This window comes from Neodiprion lecontei, chromosome 4 (assembly GCF_021901455.1).
Source record: "Neodiprion lecontei isolate iyNeoLeco1 chromosome 4, iyNeoLeco1.1, whole genome shotgun sequence".
NCBI classification, from domain to species: Eukaryota; Metazoa; Arthropoda; class Insecta; order Hymenoptera; family Diprionidae; genus Neodiprion; species Neodiprion lecontei.
The window spans coordinates 32,390,072-32,410,494 of NC_060263.1; the positions used below are offsets into that span (position 1 = coordinate 32,390,072).

Sequence of the window (20,423 nt, forward strand, 5' to 3'; positions counted from 1 at the left end):
ATCGTTTTACGGTACAGATAATATTCAAATCGACGGGAGCAGATCGAGTAATTAGGCATGTTGCGTTTGCAGATTGCAGAATTTGAGTCGCTATTGGTGAAACTATTTGTTTTATTACTCGTAACAAATGAAATTTAATTATACACGATTTACGAAACAAGGTAGATATTTACAGTACCTAAATACGATTCCAGGATTCCACCAAAACGCGTATCTATCTTTCTTTCTATCTCTTAGTCTCTTACTTTCTCTTTCTCTCTCTCTCTAATGATAAGCTGTTTTTAATAACCGTAACGAACAGAAAAAAATGAAAGAATTTCCTACTGAAAATTATTCCGTGATAAATCACACAACGTTATGATCGAAATTTCGGATATATTTTATGATGCAATTCAACGCGTAAATACAACTTGATACGTAAAAAATCATACGACGAATCATTGGTTTCGGTATGTGATTTGTTATCTATTTTATCTCATAATCTATACATCATGATTCATCACGCGATTTGTTGTGTATTAATTAGTATTCACATGTTAAATTGCATGATAAAATACATTCGAATTTCGGTCATAACGTTACGTGATATATCGCAAAATAATTTTCGATAGGAAAGAGAGAATAAAAAAGAAGATGGTGGGAAAAAATTTTCCAGGGGCACCGGAGCGAAAAATTAAAACCCTGGACTAAAACTTGACTGAACGGGGAATCGAAAGTTCAACAATCTTTTCAACCTTTTTCAAACGGCTGATTGAAAATTCAGCTATTAGTTTGCTAAATTCCGATAATGAAATCGACCTAATTTCACGGATCAGCTTGCAATTCTCGAAACGAGGGGCATTATGTACTTTCTCTAATTATTAGGATTCTACTGTAGCAGGGTTTTGGGGGGGAAAAGATCATTCTATACGTAAACGAGCCCAAGATTCCGCCCACCTTAATTACACTTGTTACCACTAATGGACCGGCCGAAAATTTCACTGGTTAGAATCGTCGAAGATCTTATGGCCGTCTTCCTTCCACCGTGTATAATATACTGTTTTGCGTGATAGGGAACGGAGGGGCAAAAGAGGGAGACTTTGACTCGGTGGAAAATGATTTAATTTAAATTCCCCGATGGTTTCGCAAGCAGCAAGGCGGCCGGTCCCCCTGTTTTAAAAGCACGACGCCAGTTGTTATACGCGCGTAGGCGGCGAAGTAAAATCTTATTTTCCAAGAACGGAAGAAGGTCTCGTCTTGGTCCCCCGTACCTGTATACTTAATGAATATACCCCCTTGTACACACGTAAGAAAGTGAAATGATAAAGAAAAATGAGCACGCGTAAAGGTAAAGGATAAAAAGGTACCTTGCCTCAAAGGGAAAGAGAAGATCGCGCATAGCTTGCGTCTGTCCACACCTATACTCTGTTCATTCTCGCCCTCACATACGTATTGTATAAATATATCCGTTCACGTGCAGTTTTTATCCATATATTATATATAATATATATATATAGGCACGAAAAAATATTACTGCAAAGCTAGACGCGCCGTGCCGACATGCATATTCATACCGAAGCGCAATCTGCAAATGACTTTACCTGTGTCAAGAATGCTCTTCGGAATATCGACCCATCCACGTCGTCTGTACACACCTATATCGGGTCTGCAGGTTGATATGTGTATAATTCGCATGCCATCAGTCCACGAGGAATACGAGAGAGAAGGGAGAGAATCTGCAGTGCTGCAATCAAATTTCGACACGTATACCACGTGTGTATGTAATGTGTGCTTTTATACATATATATGCGCATATATATATGTGTGTGTATATATATATATATATAGGTATATATATATATACACACACGCATATATACATATAATATATACATGTCCTGACATGTGGAAACTCGATAACCGACCGGCGTCCGTGGAATCCGATCAATCAAGGTGCAGTCGTATAATTTGTAGGAAAGCAATTGATTCGTGCGTCGAATATTTGAAACGGGCCGGGGTTTCCTTATGGGTGGAATGTTCTCGATCCCATCTCGCGTCGAGGGCGTAGTTTTTATTCCCGTTTTTCTTTCGAGGCATCCCATGTATGAAGAAACGAACAAAATGTCGACGATATAACCCGAGCGATGCCCGCGAAGTCTGAACACGAGGCACCGAAGAGGCGGCGAAGGGGGAGCGAGGAGGTTGTGGAGGGGGTGGAAAAAAAGTACAGAGGCAAGTAGGGAGGAAGTGACGTCGCTCGAGTTGCCGAGTCCACGGAGGTTGCCGCGGTAGGTAATGGCATCGAAGAGATGGAACTCGAGCCGCCCTCCCTTCAAACGCCGAAAGACTTTTTATTTTCACCCTCGTAAAGAGACCTGCCTACTCTGTAATATATTTTCGTAACTCAAGATAGGTACTTCCTTTTTCGCGCCACCCCTGCACGCGTAGATCCGCTCACTATGCGTAATTTCATTTTATACTACACGATATATACAAGCGGGGACGGAAGAAAGAACACCCCGAAAAAAGCACCGTACTGGTATTGTCGTCACCGCCGCACCTACGGGCAGAAAAATGAGAAAAATATCTGCGGTCACACCCCCGGCATGCCGGACGATGTGGGAAAAAGTGCACGCGGTAATTAAATCAACCCGCAACGCGCGGATATTTTGTATCTGCACATATGGCGTCGCATGCGCGCTTTTTCCACCCGAATACGGCTGCACCTATATCGGGAAAAATCCAAGCATGACGACCCTGGATATCTGCGGGTGTATTATAATTAATGTAGAGTCGTCAGAGTTCATTAATTAACGAAACGCGCGACTACAGCGTTATATCGCGTGATCAAATTTTTATGACTACCTTTTGTGTACGGTTATGGTTGCACGAAATATTCGTTCCACATGTGTCCCGCGGTACATATTTCCTTATTATTATCCTTTGATATGGACTATTTATGCTTATCGTCTAACGATCCTCCGTTGCCTTTTCCGTTTCTATGGTTCGTTTTATTTTTCACATTAATTATATCACGATGTTGAGGATAAACTTTTTTAATATAACCTAAAAGTACCGGCAATTGAAAAGTTTTGAAGTAGCACTGTACACGCAGCCGTATTATTATATACATAATAATATATATATATATATATATATATATATATATATATATATATATATATATATATATATATATATATATATATATATATATATATATACCTATTTACATATATACGCCAAGTGTAATGATGAGATACGAAGTGGGATTAAAATGAAACGAACGGTATTAATTTGCACACAGTATATTCTTCTCCACAGCAAAGGCGCGTTCGTTATAGTACATAAAAAAGAAGAAAATAAAATCACTACAGGTCACGAGGCAATTATTGTTATGAGACATGTAATACGATTCAGTCTGTTTTCATATCCTTGAATTGTCTATTATTGCAAAATACAACACTCACTCATTACGCAGGCACATTCCCCTGGCAAAGGGCGTGCTCCACACCCTGTGGTTCCAGAATTGAAAGGCACGCATCACTGCACCCATCGATCGTCCCCGCCGAATCGTTACCAATCAGCCCTTTGATAAATATGCGTTAGAATAGGTACACCAGCGAGTGATAGACCGTTGGCTTGTGGTCTGGGAATTATTTCTCCGTAGTTTCAAACGGAGTTCTTTCACCAGCCTAACTGTGAGTCGATATTAGACACACGTTCTATCTACGCCTGTCTATGCTCGGCAACGTTGGGTCCCACATGCGTATCCATCAATCGCTTGTTAGGGTTACCAGCCTTCGATGAATCACGCGGTCCCTTTTTCTTCAAGGCTCTGGACTCGCGGCACCATTCGTTCTCGGATCGCTTGGCATTTATCGATCGGATACGCTTATACATAAATAGTCTCGTTAATTTTTCATCCCTCGTTTCGGCTACGGCGGATAATGTAACAGTGATAATGATAATGGTAATGAATTCTTGTGTTTTCTGTGCGGCTTGCCTTATGCAGCAGAGCTTTAACGCGCTGGATGGAAACGAACACCGTATTGAGAGTCAATTAAGAGCCAAAATAATTAGTGGATATCCAGAAAATCTTGGACAAGCAGCCTCTCGGAGCTCGCCAGCGACGTTTGAGGTAAAAAATTTCAATCGCTTCATTTCTCAATATCCTCCAATTTCTCAACGGATGTAAACCTCCACGCTGACCTGGCAGAGCCGTTTCTTCTGAACAATTAGAGATCCAAAGGTCTACAAATCTGATCAGCCCGCGGGTTTTAATCCGATTCCTCTTGCCGCAGAACTGCATTTTCTTACCGCACTGTCTTGTCGCTATACATGGACGCAGGATATAAACTAATTAGAAAATACTACGCCCGCAGCATACCTGGCTTAATGCGAGCGATTCGATATCGGAAAGCCTTACGGCTTGCTGTACAAGCCGACTGCTCGACTACTCGTCACACGAAATGCACGTCGTGAATGCATGGAAAATTGCAAGCTCTGTTTCTGAGCGACGAAAATATCTTCTCCCCCACAATCTTTCGACGCTTAACTGCGGGTAATGTTGTCCGGTCAATTTTCTCGCCGGCACGGAGTAAATCAGTGCAAGATCTACCTCGCTTTGGCGATATCATCCGGAAGCACGCGAGAGTCGTTGACAGCACGCGAGGATTGGCCGCGGCACTTGGACGGATGAAAGAATTTTGAACCCTCCGTGAGGGAGTCGAAAAGGCCAAAGATCACGCGGCACATTAGACCCGAGTAGGTGACTCATTTGTCGTGGGACCGGAAGTCGGCGCTCCCGCGTAACGGAGGTCGGAAGCTGCAGCGTTTCCCAACTCAGTCAGGCGTCTTGACCTCCTTCTTCCGCTTGCCGCAAATGCACGAATTTCCACCCCCGACAGCGTGACCTCTGCACGCGCGCCCGGAGGCGAGTCGGGGTGGAAACCATTTTCGTTGTATAAAATTGTTGAAAATTCCTGAGACTCGGGGCGATCTGGTTACCGGCAAAAGCGGGGGCGGACCCGGAGGCTGCACGGATGAAAGCTCGGGAATCCACCCTTCTGTCCTGGTTATCCCGATAGCCGGAGCCGGGGGGAAGGGAAGAGGCGGAAGAGACACAAGCGGATCAGGGATGCGAGGCGCATGGCCGCCGGTGCCGTGTGTGCGAAGGGTACGCGAAGGGACGGAAATGTGTAGCAGGAAGTATTGCAGCTACCTCGAAACGCAGCCGCAGTCACGTGTGGATGGATACACACCGGCGCTCCGGTTAACTGTTTTCATTTGATAATACACAACGAGCTTATTGTCGGGGGCTGCCATTATTCCAACTTGGAGTGCGGTGACAGGGGTATTAGTTTTGACCGACACGTGCGACTCGATGGCCCGGAGCTTTCACGTGTTTCCTGCGAGCTTCCGCGTCGCGTCGCCAACCTGCTCGAGGTATCACAGATACGTGCCTACGTAACGACACGCACGAAAGCTCGGCACACACGTTCGCGGAGATAACAAAAAATTCCCTTCCAGGGTCGTCAATTGTACAGGACAGAAAGGAGTCGTGCGGTTCTTCTTTGTTTCCGAAAGTTCGGCTACAATTTTACCTCTAACTCGATACAGGCCCGCCAGGCCCCCGGATACACACCTGTAAGCGTGTAGTCAAAGTTGGTCTTGCGTTCGGGAGGGACGCGTCTCGGGGTTGCACTCGAAAACCGAGTTAGTCAACCTCGAAGTTGACTCGCCCGGTCGAGCAAGATAATTCAACCCTCGCGGCAGGCAGCCGGTTGAGAAAAAAACCTCTCTCGATCCACCCTCACTTTTCTCCTGTCTTTTTCAATGCCGCGAAACGTAGTCGACGCTCTTGCTAAGGAAGTTTGCCACGTCTCGCACACCAACGGTTGGAGTCTCCGACGTTCCGTTACAGCTGTACGTTTATACTTCTCGACGGAAGGCCGTGGCCCGGATTTTGTACCCGGGGTTTATGTCCCGAGTCAAGTTCTCCCTCCGTTATCGCGTTATCGAGTTACTCTTTCATTTTACATGTCCCGCCGTTATTTGCAACACTTTCATGCCAAGTCGCATACGTCAGACTGTCAAAATGCGGGCAGCTATAGGTATACGACGTTCGAAATTCTCTCTCGAATTCACCCCGGCTATGTTTCATTATGTATGTATATACACACATACCTATACGCGTGCGGATCAGGGACTACGGGGTATCTCGACTCCGTAGAATTCCACTCCCGCAATCGGGGGAATTATACCCACGTTCTGCCCACAGTATATGACCTTCTGGAAGTTTCCGTAACACGCCCATTTCACCTAACTCGCACCACGGACAGCCGATCATTGCATGGAAAACGGAATATGACCTGAAAAGCGAGACGTACGTGTAACGTGAAAGTCTGCCTGAAAATAATCGTTTTCAACTATTTCACGATCCGGTTCGAAAGAAGCATGTCTCGTATAATAGCGGGGTGAAATACTGTTTTCCTTCGGGAAAAGGAGCTCAATTTTTCCGGGAACAAGCGGAAAGATTTACGCGATGTTCGGTACGTGGGCGTTGCGAGTGGGCAGATCCTCTTTACACGAATTCCAGGTGCTGAAAGCTTGAGGGGTACTTACTTGAAATGTATATCAGATTATAACAATGCGTGACAATTACAAGACAATATGTCGACGTCGCAATTGAGGCGCGTATCAAATTATTCCAAGCAGCAAGGCATTGTGGGAGAAAAATATCCCCCCGGTATAATAATGCCTCGTTGTTTACGCCCCCGTTACGACTCGCTTCCCTGTCTCTGCGGGGGGCGCGGGGGCGAAACGGGCAGGAAGGAAGAACGCGGCACTCCGGAGTACCGAGATAAATCAGAGGATGAGAGCCGTGTCCACAGCATCTAATACCACCGACTTAACTTCCAATTTGTAAAGAGAGCCGAGGAGCCTCGCAGCTTCATCAAACTTCCCGCTTCAAGCTTTAAGTGCTGTAAACGCAGAGATTCAAAAGCCGGGCGACGCGATATATCGAAGAGGGATAATTTCGGGCCCTCTGAAAATCCGAGCTGATCACGTTATCGCCGCACGTGACTTAGAATTAGGTATACGAGACTACCGTGGTCGCAAAATCAACCCCTCCCAGTAATAGTCGGGGAGCTGTGGGACAAAAAATGCAACAGTTTTGCAAAGGCCGATGTTTTAATACCGGGTCATGTATCGCTTGTGAATAAATGGCCGACCCTCAGTCGGATAGTTTTCGGGAGAGCTGGCGCGGGGGCGGCACCGAAATTGTTAAAAAGACGTATACGTCGCAACTGATTTATAAAACCTAAAAATCAGTCTATGGATAGTAGATAAGAGCACAATTTCGAAATTTTATGGATAGTGAGACAACTAACAAACTGTGAGAACAAGAACAGTACGCGTCAGTAGCGCGCAAAGTTCATCAAGAAAGTACATAAAAAAGATTTGGTCGGTAAAAGTGTTTCGTAAAGTTAAAAATTTTCAAGTGCAAGTCGTTCATGGTATTTAAAGCAATACAAAGACGATAAAAGGGCATCCCATTTTATAAAACACATTTACCAACCAAACTTTTATAATGAATTTTTTTTATTGGTTTAGCGCGCTGCCGACGCGTACTGTTCCAATATTTTGCAGACTGACCATGTCCACATGGTTTTTTAGTTGTCTTATTATCCGCAGACTAATTTTCAGATTTTGTCAAACAGTTTGGTGCCGTTCTCGCGCCAGTTGTGCTCAAAACTGGCTGACCGATGCAGATGGTAGGCTATTGATATGTACAACCGATACATGATTGCTAATATTAAAATATCGGCCTTTATAAAACTGTTGCATTTTTTGTTCCTCAGCTCTCGGACTATAACGCTACTAAATAATTTCGAGGTAGTCATACTGGGTCTATTCGACCCAGTCAGTTTCAAAAAAAAAAACGATTCTCAGACAACTATCCGCCGATTTGGATAAAAAAAAAAAATTACGGAACGTGCTTCGAACATTATAGATTATGTACGGAAAGTTGACTTGCAAGAAATCCAATGGCAGCGTGTTAAAAAAGAAAATGATAACGAGGTAAATGCGCGAAGAGGACATTTTCACACAAAAAATCATAACTTTGTCAATTTCTATATTTTCGACTAAAATTTGGAGGTAATACTCTTTAAATGTGATACTTTTGCATAAAAATATTGTTCGATCGGCTGTGAGCCCAGCAATGAAGCTAGAAATTCAAATGACTAACTACAGGGGAAACTTTAAACCCCAAGTATAAGGCGATTAAAGTCTCGTTTGAAGCGAAGAACTATTAGATATTTAAACCGAAAGATGGTCGACGAGTCGATTCAACCCAGTGTGACTACCAAGGTTTAATTTTATTTATTTTGAAATTCATAGCGATACATCGGCTTCGGACTTCCGACATTTCAACGGATGAATTGTCGAGCTGATTTAGTTCATCGCGTGAAACGTTGTTTCCGTTTTTTGCACTTTCTGCTACCAGTCTCGGAAAACTAGCTTCAGAACTTACAATCTGGTTTCCTATTTCTTTTTCTTTTAGTGTTTAATATCAACCGAGACAGCTGTGCGGGACAATAAATTTTTCTTACTCTGACCAATTTGCACGAAAACTTGCAAGCCATCAGCTGTTGCGGACCAAATATGGCGAAACGTCCTCGGTCCACTCTGATACTTACAAACTACTCGAGTTTCGTAACTTTTTTTTCTTGTCAATGCACAAAATCGAGACTATTTTTATACACGCTTGTAGAGTTGAGAAATAAAATCTGGTACAGAGCGAGCTTGCCTGTAGAAAAAGCTCAACTTTCTTGACCTGGGAGCAAGGATGGGATGTACAAGATTTACTCCGCGAATGAAAAAGAACAAAATTCCACGGGGCGTTCGGTCTGTGAAAAGAAATTTCGTTTTCTCAACGCGACTCGAATCGTACAGTCACCGCACTAATTTCCCATCACATCTTTCACCACTCGTTAAATTTTAGCAAATCTCATTCGTCCCGCGGGGTGTTTTAACAGTCTTTGAACCCCGGCGAGGCATAAACCGACGACGGCCTTTGTCGCACGGTGTTTTTCTCGAGGGTCAAGAACCCAAAACCCTTGACTCGCTGCTGGGCGCAAGGACAGGAGGGAACGAAGAAAGCACGCAAGGACTTGAACGCCCTGCACTTCAAAGTTCCTTTTAAAACTGGTACCTGCGACGGAATTCGCCTCCCGGCTCTTTCGATCCCCCCCAACATCGCCGCTGCACTTGTATACCTTTGTGATAAATGTACAAATATAGGTATACCCGAAAATCTCTGTATGCATACCGCCTGCAATACACGTATTTTCACCCTTCGACGAAGCGCGAGCTGGAGGGAGGTCTCTCTAAACTGATGATAAAAAATTTTTGGAATATTCGGTGCCTCCCCCCCGTAGATGAAAGGATTCGGTGAAAATTTAATTTATTTCATACATTTTTCACACTCCTTTCATTTGGAAATTGAAGTACCTATTACACGCGTACAGGAACACCCTTCAACTTGGTCAACCTGTTCGATAAACTTTATGAAACATCATCGTTGGACGATATTATCAGCACGATCATCGATTCGAAAATATCATCACGTTCAAAATGTCCCACAAATTTTTACCACTGATCACTGACGAGTGTTTTATTTTTGACGAAATCAACCGCAGCTGGAAAAACAGATCACTCCGGTAAATTTTGGTTGTAAACAACAACTATCGGGCGTGGAAATCGCATCGTGGATTGATAAAACTATGCCTGCGGTTTAACATTGACAGTTCTTGATTATTGATTATTTAACACGGCCTTGTTGGCATAACGTGTACTTCGGTTAATCTCTAGTCGAAGGAGTGCCCTCGATGTGCAGCTGGGAAATGAAGGTCGAGCAGTATTTTGACACATTAATGGAAGGGAGATGAAAAAAAGGAGACTAATAAGACTTGGTAGCGACTTGCGTGGACAGACCTCTGAAAAATACTTCTGAGTAAGAGTTTTCGTTTTTCTTCGTTTTAAGCTCGACCGATTTCGCCTCTTCGTTTCCGTTGCGGTATCTGCTCGTTGGCGAGAATAAAAAAAAGCACTTTACACATCGCTCACCCACGCCGCGGATGACGATGGATATAAGGCGATGCGTCAGGGGCGCGCATGCAGGGAGCTTTCCAGCTTTCACGGTGTGCAGAGCTTTCGTTATATTACGGACATCTGATACAGTCTTTGCGATCTTAATGTCCCCCGTATCAATCAGAGTCGAGTTGTTTGCGCGACGGGCCAATACCGTTATAGCCTTATGTCACAGGTATACGAGTTATATTATATAGCCACGCTACACCATGAATTTTCCCCACAGGTGAATGCTGATGCAGATCAATAACCAGTGGCGATATACACGTGCGACAGTTAACCCCTGACAGGCAATGAGGGTAAAATTTCCCCCCAAAAATTCTTGTTCTCTTGGAGCAAACCGTAAGGATTGAACCCAGTCAACGTTAATTTTTATTTATTTAGTTCAACTTATTTTATAAGTAATTGTTTGCACTTTAACAAGTAAAAAAAAAAAAAAAAAAACGCTCGCTAGCTTTATTGTAAGCTGAGATACTTGAAATTAATTTTCACTGGGTATTTTTTACACTCATTGCCACGAGAGGTATACATACGATTCGCCTCTCAGGGGTTAAGGTGGTTCATAAACTTGAATCAGTACTTTTCCAATTAATTTTATACGCTACAATCGCGTATTGAATATTAATGACATTTACCTACTCGTGAGCTAAGAGAATTTCCTTTCAATATCCCGTAAAAAAATCTTAAAATTATTAGCAATAGCTTATATATGAATTTTTCATTTCAAAGTATTTTAAAGCTAAAGAAATTTCAGGAGATTCGATCGACTTCATTCTACCGTTTGACTCATTTTGTTCAGTCAACTATTTTCCAAAACTTTACTGAGACACAATTTGTTTATAATGTTTTGCTGTCCAATATTCAATTTTCTAAAATTACATGGACATCAATTTGGATCAACGAATAGCAGTATTCAACTGAGCATTGGAAGAAAAAATTAATTGTTACGATGATGTAGTAAAAAATAGTTGGCTAAACGAACTAAGCCAAGGTGCAGTGGAATCGATCGAATTTGATGGATTTTTCTTAATTGTAAAACACATTGAAATGTAAAATTCATATCTAAGCTGTTGCTTATATGTTTTCCAGATTTTTCGTGCGAGAATCAAAGAAAGTTCTCTCACCTCACGAGTAGATAAATGTTATCGACGTCTAATTTGCGATTATCGCGTATGGAATTGATTAGAAAAGTACTATTCAAGCGTAAGAACTACCATAAGAACGTTTTTCTTTCAAACTGTGACAGGACAATGCGTATAATTTATTCACCGTAAGCTCAAGCAGACACCCCGCGATACTTCGCCGCAAAGCTTCTGCGCTCATTTCTTTGTCGTGGTAAATGCAGGCGAGCTTGTATAACCGCGATAATCTCTCGCCATCAAAACCCGCCGCTATATATCAAAGTGTTATACAGTGAAACTTCCCTTAACGGACACACCTCCCAACAACGGATTCCTCTTAATATTGTTCCGAATCGCGGACACTCCTCAATACTGGGAAGTATCGCTGTACTTATTCATGTGATTCCAGCCGTGTTTCAAATACAAACAATTGTGAAAAAACTATTACAGGTATGGTTTCGTTTTTTTCGCCCCAGCAGCGCCAAAGCTTATAGATCAACACAAACGATAATTGGCTGTTCCAAATGATTTCACTTCTTTTCGTCGACACAGTTTTCAATTTGTCGGGTATTCGATAGTGTTTTTTTTTGTTTTTTTTTTTGTTTTTGCTTGTTTCTTTTTTGGTTTACTTTTTTCGTCTGGACATGATTCAGCGCTGTTCGTTAAAACGTCACATTGAAACGTGAGCCGGACGAACACGTGCTCAATCACCCGACCTGCAGCCAAATTTATCTGTGATCCATGCCACTTTTTTCTTTCGTTTTTTTCCCCCCCGGTTTGCTTTTCTCTCTGTATTTCAATGTGAATAGCGAGGCTTCTAGGATAATTTGATCTCTCAATAACGCATCGGTTGACATCGGAATAGACGTGCATAGACAATATTATATGTATATTTCGAGGTATATAGGTCGGCAAGTATGATGCAAGAAACCGATCGGGAATTAGCGGTGCCTATGCAGGATAGAAAAATGTATTTATCCAACGAGTTCCGGTCAAGCAATACTCAGCTGATCATAATTGTTGCGAAATGGGAAAGTTTGGGGTAAAATCGAGTGTAATTACCGAAAGGCTTATGCCACGAAACGAAAACCGTGACGTATAACTCAGCGGTATAATCACGAAGGGTCTGTAAGTGGTTAGAAAGGCACGAGAAACGTTTACGCATTATATTACGTATATAGGTATTGTAGATATGTGTACGTAGCGGCCATATATACCGGGTATATACGTAGGGTATACGCGAAGCTGATTCGTTCGTAAAATCGATTGACAATGAGTGATTGACATCATAGCGAGGCGAAAGAAGATTAAACGTGGGTACACCGAAGCAAAACCCACTAATGGAATTGGATAGCCGAAAGAATATTTCTCCCCCAAGTCCCCCGACGTAATACCGAACGCAGTTGGCTAGAATGAGAGTAAAACTTTAAAGAGCTTTCGGAGAAACTTATTGCCAATTACGAGTAGCTCAACAGCCCAAAGTACAAACGAAGCTTTCAACCCTTCGTCCGGGATTACCTATTTCCAACGAAGCACGAACAATATAGACACATGCGTTCCATGCACATAGGTCCACAACGACATGACAAAAACATTATCCAAAAACCGTGCCGACGCCGGTGGCTCCGAAATCTGATATCTCTTATTCTCTGACCGAATCTACCTGCTGCAGCTGTTTCTCTGCATTCCAGTGACGTCCCGATGCCCGGGGCCCGGTGGACCTGAGAACTGGACAGAAGGGTGTTCCGAGGGGCGCCGTGGGGCGCCGTGGGGCGCCGCCGACCCTCGTCATCGAGCTCGGCGCCGAAGGCTTTCCCGTCGATGGGGCCCTCTTGATGCCCAATAGTGTGGCGTGCATCGCCCGACGAGCAGTGGCGATCTGCCAACCACCACCCCGTCGAAGCCGTCGAAGCCGTCGAAGCGGTCCTGCGTCCTCCACTTCACGTGGCCGCACCATTACCTGATAAGGTTGCCTTTCCAATCATACTACCTCTGCATATCTGTAAGGCACGGGCGTGCGTCGGCACGATGATACCCACGCCCTGATGCACCCGAACGTGCACTCAGCTCGCTCGCATTCCCGATCCACGAATAAAATATTCACTCGTCTCGAAGAGTCTTTTTTTTTTTCTTTCATCATTTGACGGAATTCGGAGAGAAAATATTCATCGAACTACCGCAGCTATCTACGCACGTATTCCCCATTTCTGCACGCTGAGAATATATATACATAGCTGGAAATTTAATTTGACGCCGAGATTCACGAGACTTCGACTCGAAACATATTACAGTTTTATATATTCACGTTCCGTGTGCTGATCGAGGTGAAAATGATTCAATTTCACGCCATCGATAGCGGTCTCTTTACCTTCTATCTTTGAATTTTGCAATTATATATTTATGATATACGTGACAAATGCAGACGGTGGGCTTCAAGTTTCGCGACGAATATTTATAATCTGTTGTAACACAAGTTGGACACGATACGGCAGAAGTAAGGAAAGTGAGAGAAAGGAAAAACAATAAAATATCATGTAAATATATAGGTATACGCGTATGTAGGTTGCGTAGGCAAATTAGTTATACAACCGTGAAGAGGGGTTCGGGTTCGAATTGGACCCGGCTAACTTTCGGCAAATTAATCAAAGTCGCGTATAACGTTTCAAAAGTCGGAATTTCATCAAACGGAGATCTTGACGAAACAGTTTCAACACAATGCCGCCGCGCGGTGAATTTGGCGCGTTCTTTCCTCGCTCCACGGCATTTCTGACATACCCGAGGAGTTTAAACAACTTTATATTTTGAATCTCGGACGTTTTAATTCAGGTTTATTTTTCACTGAACAGGCTTGTTAGCCGCGGTATGAGAAAAGCGAATAAACGGAGAAAGTTGAAGATAAAAAAAAGAAGGGAAACATCTTGCTTGCCCGGAAAAAAGTTTAAAGCGAAGCGTGGGTTGTTCGAACCTTGGAAAGGAATGAAATACAAGAGAACCGAGAAAGAATCTCTTCGACCGCAAAATCGTCCACAATTTGTACATGCATGCAGGACGCGATATCGCCTCTTTATGGCTGCACAGCGGTTGTTTGCCCACGATTCACAATCGCCGGTGAAATTTTTCACGTGGTTTAATTTTACGCTTAGAAAAAGTATACACCCTAATGATAAAAAAAAAAAAAACACAACTTAATTTTCTGGCGCCTTCCAATTACGGATACAATTAGTTTTCCAATCTCTTCATCGCCAGCGAATGACCGCCCGTTCAAATTATGGAACTTTAGAAATAAATTGTTCCGTTATTGGAGGCTATAGGTATGCATGATAAAGTTGTCCGGAATTCTGGGTAAAAAATTATCTTCGTACACGCACATTGGTGATTACACGACGGGCAAGATGATATATATCATAGAACAGAGTTCTCTCGGTGACCGAATTTCTCGAGTTCCTGTACACCGCCAGCGGAATCTCTACATCTCGGAAACAAGGCGTGTTACAGACGAACGAGTTGCTTCGCGATCACCCGACGATACTTTGCACGATTCTGCGAAAACTTTTCATCTCACATTACGTGCAAAAGTAATAAAAACCGCGGTACAACTTGAGCTGTATTATTCTCACCTCGAGGGATCCCTTTTTTATTCTTTCATTTCCCACCGTTTCATGCTAGCCCGTAATCCGGTTTTCACGCAAGTTTATCCCGCGGGCGGGACGACTTACCCCGACGTTTACGTATAAGCTGCTTCTAAGCGTCGATTAACCGTTAAAAGCTCCGAAGTTCCCTAAGAATTACCTACACTTCTATAACAAATATTATCCGCACTCGAATACTCGACGTACTCTGATGCCAATCGATGCGTTATATCACATGGTACACAGTTAAATATTAGCACTTACATAGCGATGGTGCACCGTATGACTAATTTCAAAAGCCTCAAGTAACGGTCCTTGAAAAAAAAAACCTGTACTCCAAATCCCATTGACAATTCCGTCAGAGTATCGAAAGGATACCGAATTAGCCAACTGGGATTCGGAGCGATGACAGATAGACGGATGGACGGATGGTATTCGTTAATGCTCCGGGATCGAGACCCCCACATAATGGCGGAAGGAATACAGTTCAAGAACAGTATTGTTAAAACGTATAGGATGAAGATAACGAAATAACAGTAGGTAATTTACAAAACGAACCGTGGATAATATCACGCGACCCCGAGCCTCGACTCGTACACGGAATGCGAAGCCCAACCCTCCCACTCGTCCCTGACACGAGTTTAAGGATATTTGCGAAACGAGCGAGCGAGCGAGCAGAGACACCCGGCGTGGGTATACATGTTTGCATGAGACGTTGAAATATGCAATAACGTAGAGGTAGCGAGGTCAGGTACAGCAGGCACGCATATTTTATTATATCGTTGCAGAACTGGAGAAGCGGCCGCAGCCGCAGCCGCCTCAGAGCTCCGAGGAGCTGGAGGATTTGCACAAGCTGCTACACTTCCCCGAGGAGGTGGCGATCAGGTTGTCCGAGTCCGAGTACCAGTTGTTCTACCAGGTCCCGCCGAGCGAGTACCTCCGACACGTAGCCCAGGACGTGAGCACACCTCGCAAAAGCCCACGACCCCCCGCGTCACCTGGCTGCACCCCGAGCACCGCCAACACTGCGACGCAAACCGAGGGTGGGGAGTGTGGGGGACTGGCACCCGTCTTCTCGTCTGTGCAGACCCTCATCAACCGCTTTAATGAGGTAGCCACTCGGCGAGTACGCCGCCGCCCTTGCCCGACCCTAACAAGGTTCTTCGAGCACCTCGACGGAGCGGCTTCTCGAAGAAGATCCCGCTCCTCCTCCCCGTCTCCTTTCGCTTTCTCCCGAAACATTCTCACTTTCTTCTCCGCAGCCGTTGACGAAGCGGGTGGGTTCTGTGATCTGGCGGCATGCTAGAAAATTTGAAAATTCGACGAATTACTAGCTCTCGCGCGCCACGTTACGACGGTGGATTTATAAAAACGGAAGAACCGGGGGTTCTGTTTACCTGTAATCCGTTACGCGATCGAGGGGGATTTATGAATTTCGCTACAATGCCGCGCCCTGCAAACGCGGGTATGAAATTGTGATTGCAATTTGCAAAATCGCTCGGTTTTACCGTGGGCACGGTTTAACGTGTGTAAAGTATCGCGTCGCAGACAGCCGATGAAACGCGTCCGATTTGAGCATAGATTTATATTTTTGAACGGCATTTGAACCACGGTTAATTGCTGAAAACGCTGAAACCATCGTCACCGTCAAATTGTTTCGACTCTCGCGTATAATAGTGCCCGTAATTCGAAATAACCGCTGCCTGCATTGACCGACTTTTCGACTTTCGCGTGTCGCACAAACGGCTGTGAGAAATTAGACCATTCGGTAATTTACGAGGTCTGACCAATTCTCTTCAAACTGACGGAGTGACCCCCGTCCGGCTCGAACTCCGCACCAGGTGAGATAACATCTCGGTCACGTAGTTCGGATCGATAGGTATAATATAGTTCGCCGTGGTAAAACGGGGAAATAACACCAGGGCAATAAAATTCGACTGCGAGTCTTAATCACGAGCTGTAATCAGCCCATTCGGGAAAAGTGTTGCCCTCGAAACTCGGCCTCGCGAAGCAACAGGCAATTCGTGAAATGTGACCGTCTCGCGGCTGACGGTCGTTCGTCTTTATCGCCTCGGCACGAGCCTGTTATCTCGTAATTTTTTCCCCTCCATTCCCGTCGCCCGGAGTCCTGGACGGTGACCAGGAACGATAAACATACCGAGTTTCTTTCCACGCTTCAGGTGAGCTCATGGGTAACCAACGCTGTAACGAATGGCGTCACCGTCGAAGAAAGACAGGCGGTACTGTCCTGCCTTCTACGGGTCGCTCAGACATGCTGGAATACGGGAAACTTTAACTCGGCGATGGAAATCATAGCCGGACTCAAGTAAGAACGACACCAACGTCTCTTCGCATGCTAGGCTAATTGTTTTCCTGTTATAACCATTTTCTAATCGATTAATCGATTGTAAAACTTTTAATTTACGCCAGAATAAATTCCGCAGTTCTCCCATTACCGACTTAGAGAGGTGAATCGCTCTACCGCTGTGTGTCGGTGCAGGCGATCATTTGAGAAAAGGAAACGGATTTTTCGAATATCAGTCGACACCAGCCGTACAAGCTAGATTTTCAGAAAAATCTTAAACTCCATTTCCGTACCGCAGTAATGCCGATGTAAAAGGTGAAACGAGCACCGATATTTTACTTACATTACCCGGGCATTGCACCTTGTAAAAGTAGCGGGGAAACGTGAGACGACAATTGCGGTCGTTACCCGAGAAACCCATCGTATTTCCCCATTCAAAAATATATTTCAGCGAGTTCGCCGCACTGGGTATAGGTATATGAGATATAAGACAGAGCCTTAACATACAGGTATCCGTCTACGGTTGAATAGATTGTCGAAACGTGCGCTGGAAACTTCTGTTATAACGTCACCGCAGTGATAAGATGGCCGGGCTGAGAAACTTCCGTAGGATACGGCGCTGCTCGAGGATGCATGTCGAGAAACTCTGCTGAACCTCTCCTCGAGGATCGAATACCGGAACGGCAGTAATGCGCAAAGATTAACCCCATACGTAGACATTTTTTTTCCTAGCAAAAGGATACACGCTTTAGACGACAAAAGTTTTCCTCGAGATATACACTTTATACGTATGTGCCGCATGTGTTTCGCAGCCGCGCGCTGTTCGGCGAATTGTCTTCGGTTTATCTTCCGGACGAAGAGACCCTGGTGTACGTCTACCTCGGAAAGTTTCGCGCTGCAGAACCAGCCATCGGATCCAACGAGCAAAGTACCGCGGTGTTAATGTACCGCATAGACGTACACGTCCCACCCACACATATGCGGAATAGACATCCTAGTCACGTGACTTTCTAGCGGATAACCCGCGGAAGAAGTATTCGGGGAAACACGAGCGCGAAACAGTTCGCAACTGTAAAGTTTAAAATCCGCGGGTGCAGTCGATCGGAGATTATCCATTCAGCGGTGGGATGTGACTCCCTTATCCTGAGGTCTATTAGTTAGCGCGGATTTCGCAGAAAAGCTCGGACTTCGTAATGCATGCACTCTAATGCACTCATAATTATCGCATCTCCCGTGAAAACCGGTATAATTATTCTGTAATCAGTTTTGCGGGGTTATTGGATCGCGGTGCAATTTCCACTTGTTGTACAGCGCTCATCGGCTCACGTTGTATTCATATAATAATGGGTTTAAACGACTCGTACGTACCGCATGCAAAGTCTCCGTTAATTCGATCTTCTTCGGATAACAATTAGCGCGCGGTCATTTCTGCAGCACAGATTTTCCAACGGATAACTCGAAATAATTCCTTGTTAAGACTCGTTTCTAATCGTATAAGAAGTGAATTTTTCTTCGACTTAGACGAAATTTGACAACGCTAACTGACTGCGTCGAAACTTGTTGAGTGTTCTTTTCACGTGTCACTCAGATTTTTTGGCGTCGGTTAACTCGACGGAAATAAAGTGGCCTTCAACATCCGTTACAAGCGAGCCGCGCGATTTGACGACCGCCCTGATAGAACCTGTCTTCGGCAAGGCTCAAAGGGTGGAAGAAATTCGAATCCTCGGATTATCGGGCGGTAAATGATGCCTGTCATGTTTCTGAAATATTAGAGGGGAGATACAAGAAGGAAAAATTCTGAGCTGTTGTTGTCTACGCATTTTTTTCTTCACTCTGTCTATTTTACTCCTCTCTAACGTTTTCAGGAACACACGCACGTGAGAGGTGAGAAGATTGCGTTCGGCGATCGAGGCAGATATGCTATAACAAAGCGAATTCGGCCAGTATTGCCGCGACCCTTCAATCCTCGCGTTTGCATAATGCCTGTTACGTTCGAGTTTTCTCAAGTATGATTTTTTTTATCCGAGGGTCGTAATGTACGTTGAACGCATATTGGACTTGATAAAATAATCGGGCTTGAAAGCAGCGGGGGAGCGAAAAGAAATTAAACAGTCCATCCATTATCACTGTTGGAAAAATTTAAGCGAACATAATGTCCGAGCAGATCCACTTTATGATTGTGTTATTCGTTACATTTCGGTTAGCGAATATGACGCACAGTTTTGTAATTTTAACGCTTAAATTGTCATATATGCCCATTTAATTTGTAATTTTTACTTTATTTTTCACTTGGTAAAATATAAAAAAATAGTCAAATAAACCCTAAGATTATAGTGGACTTGTGGGGCATTTTTTTTTCTGACCGTGTACCTGTAAACTGCTAATCCGTATCATCGAGGGTATATTGCGTCTCTTAGAAACAATTTGTACAAGTTATCATTGTTTAAAAATTCGAATTCCTTGCGTTTGTCGTATAAAAAAATTTAGCAGTACGATGAATTGGATTTTAAATACATTACACCTACAAAAGTGAACTTGACTCGGTAACGTTCGCGGACAAGTAATCCCTACAGTTTTCTTTTCCACAGAATGTCCAACGAGGATTTTATTCGGAACAGTAACAGCTCGCATTTCTTATCTGAAGCGGACAGCTGCAGCTTGCACAAAAAAAAAAAGAAAAAAAGAAATATTAATAAAAAATAAACTGCATCCAACTTTTTCCTCTGTTAACTCGAATGCGCTGCTTTTCATCCGTTCCTGTTCAAACGTTGAAGAGAATGAGAAACGATAGAATTATGGTGAACGAAGTAACCGAATGGCGTTGGCACCTGCACAGCAGCATTCCGCGGGATGAAAAGCTTTGTTAAATTATATATAAGATGGGTAAAAAAGTAGAGGAGAAGGAACAGAGGGACCGGAGTTGGAAGGAGATCGCGATAATGATTCGGATCAAATATTTACCTCTAACGTTGAAGAGAAGAAATAGCTCAGCGAGGGTTAGGCGCAAGATAGTTGTTTTCCAAGTTTAATCACGATCGCTTGCCGCGGATACAGAATCGAGTTTCGGCTAGGGTGCGGGAACGGTAAACTCTTAATATTTTATGTGCTTTTTACGAAACGATTCCTGGTGGCGTTACCCTGCGAAAGTTACGAAGCTTCCGACTGTCCGAGTGCCGGTGATAAAGCGACATTCACCTGCGCGGACACGGCGAGGCTCGCAAGCTTCTC

At 44.0% G+C, this 20,423-nt stretch overlaps 1 protein-coding gene across 1 annotated transcript in view; it reads left to right on the forward strand.

Moving 5' to 3' along the window:
* Window positions 1-15,682: 15,682 nt before the first annotated feature.
* Window positions 15,683-20,423, forward strand: part of LOC107218437 (1-phosphatidylinositol 4,5-bisphosphate phosphodiesterase epsilon-1) — a 28,050-nt gene continuing 23,309 nt past the window's right edge. Inside the window, exons 1-2 of the mRNA XM_015656313.2 lie at window positions 15,683-16,001; window positions 17,071-17,216. Of these exons, the coding sequence (XP_015511799.1) occupies window positions 17,194-17,216 (23 nt within the window). The 5' untranslated portion in view covers window positions 15,683-16,001; window positions 17,071-17,193. The remainder of the gene's footprint in view (window positions 16,002-17,070; window positions 17,217-20,423) is intronic.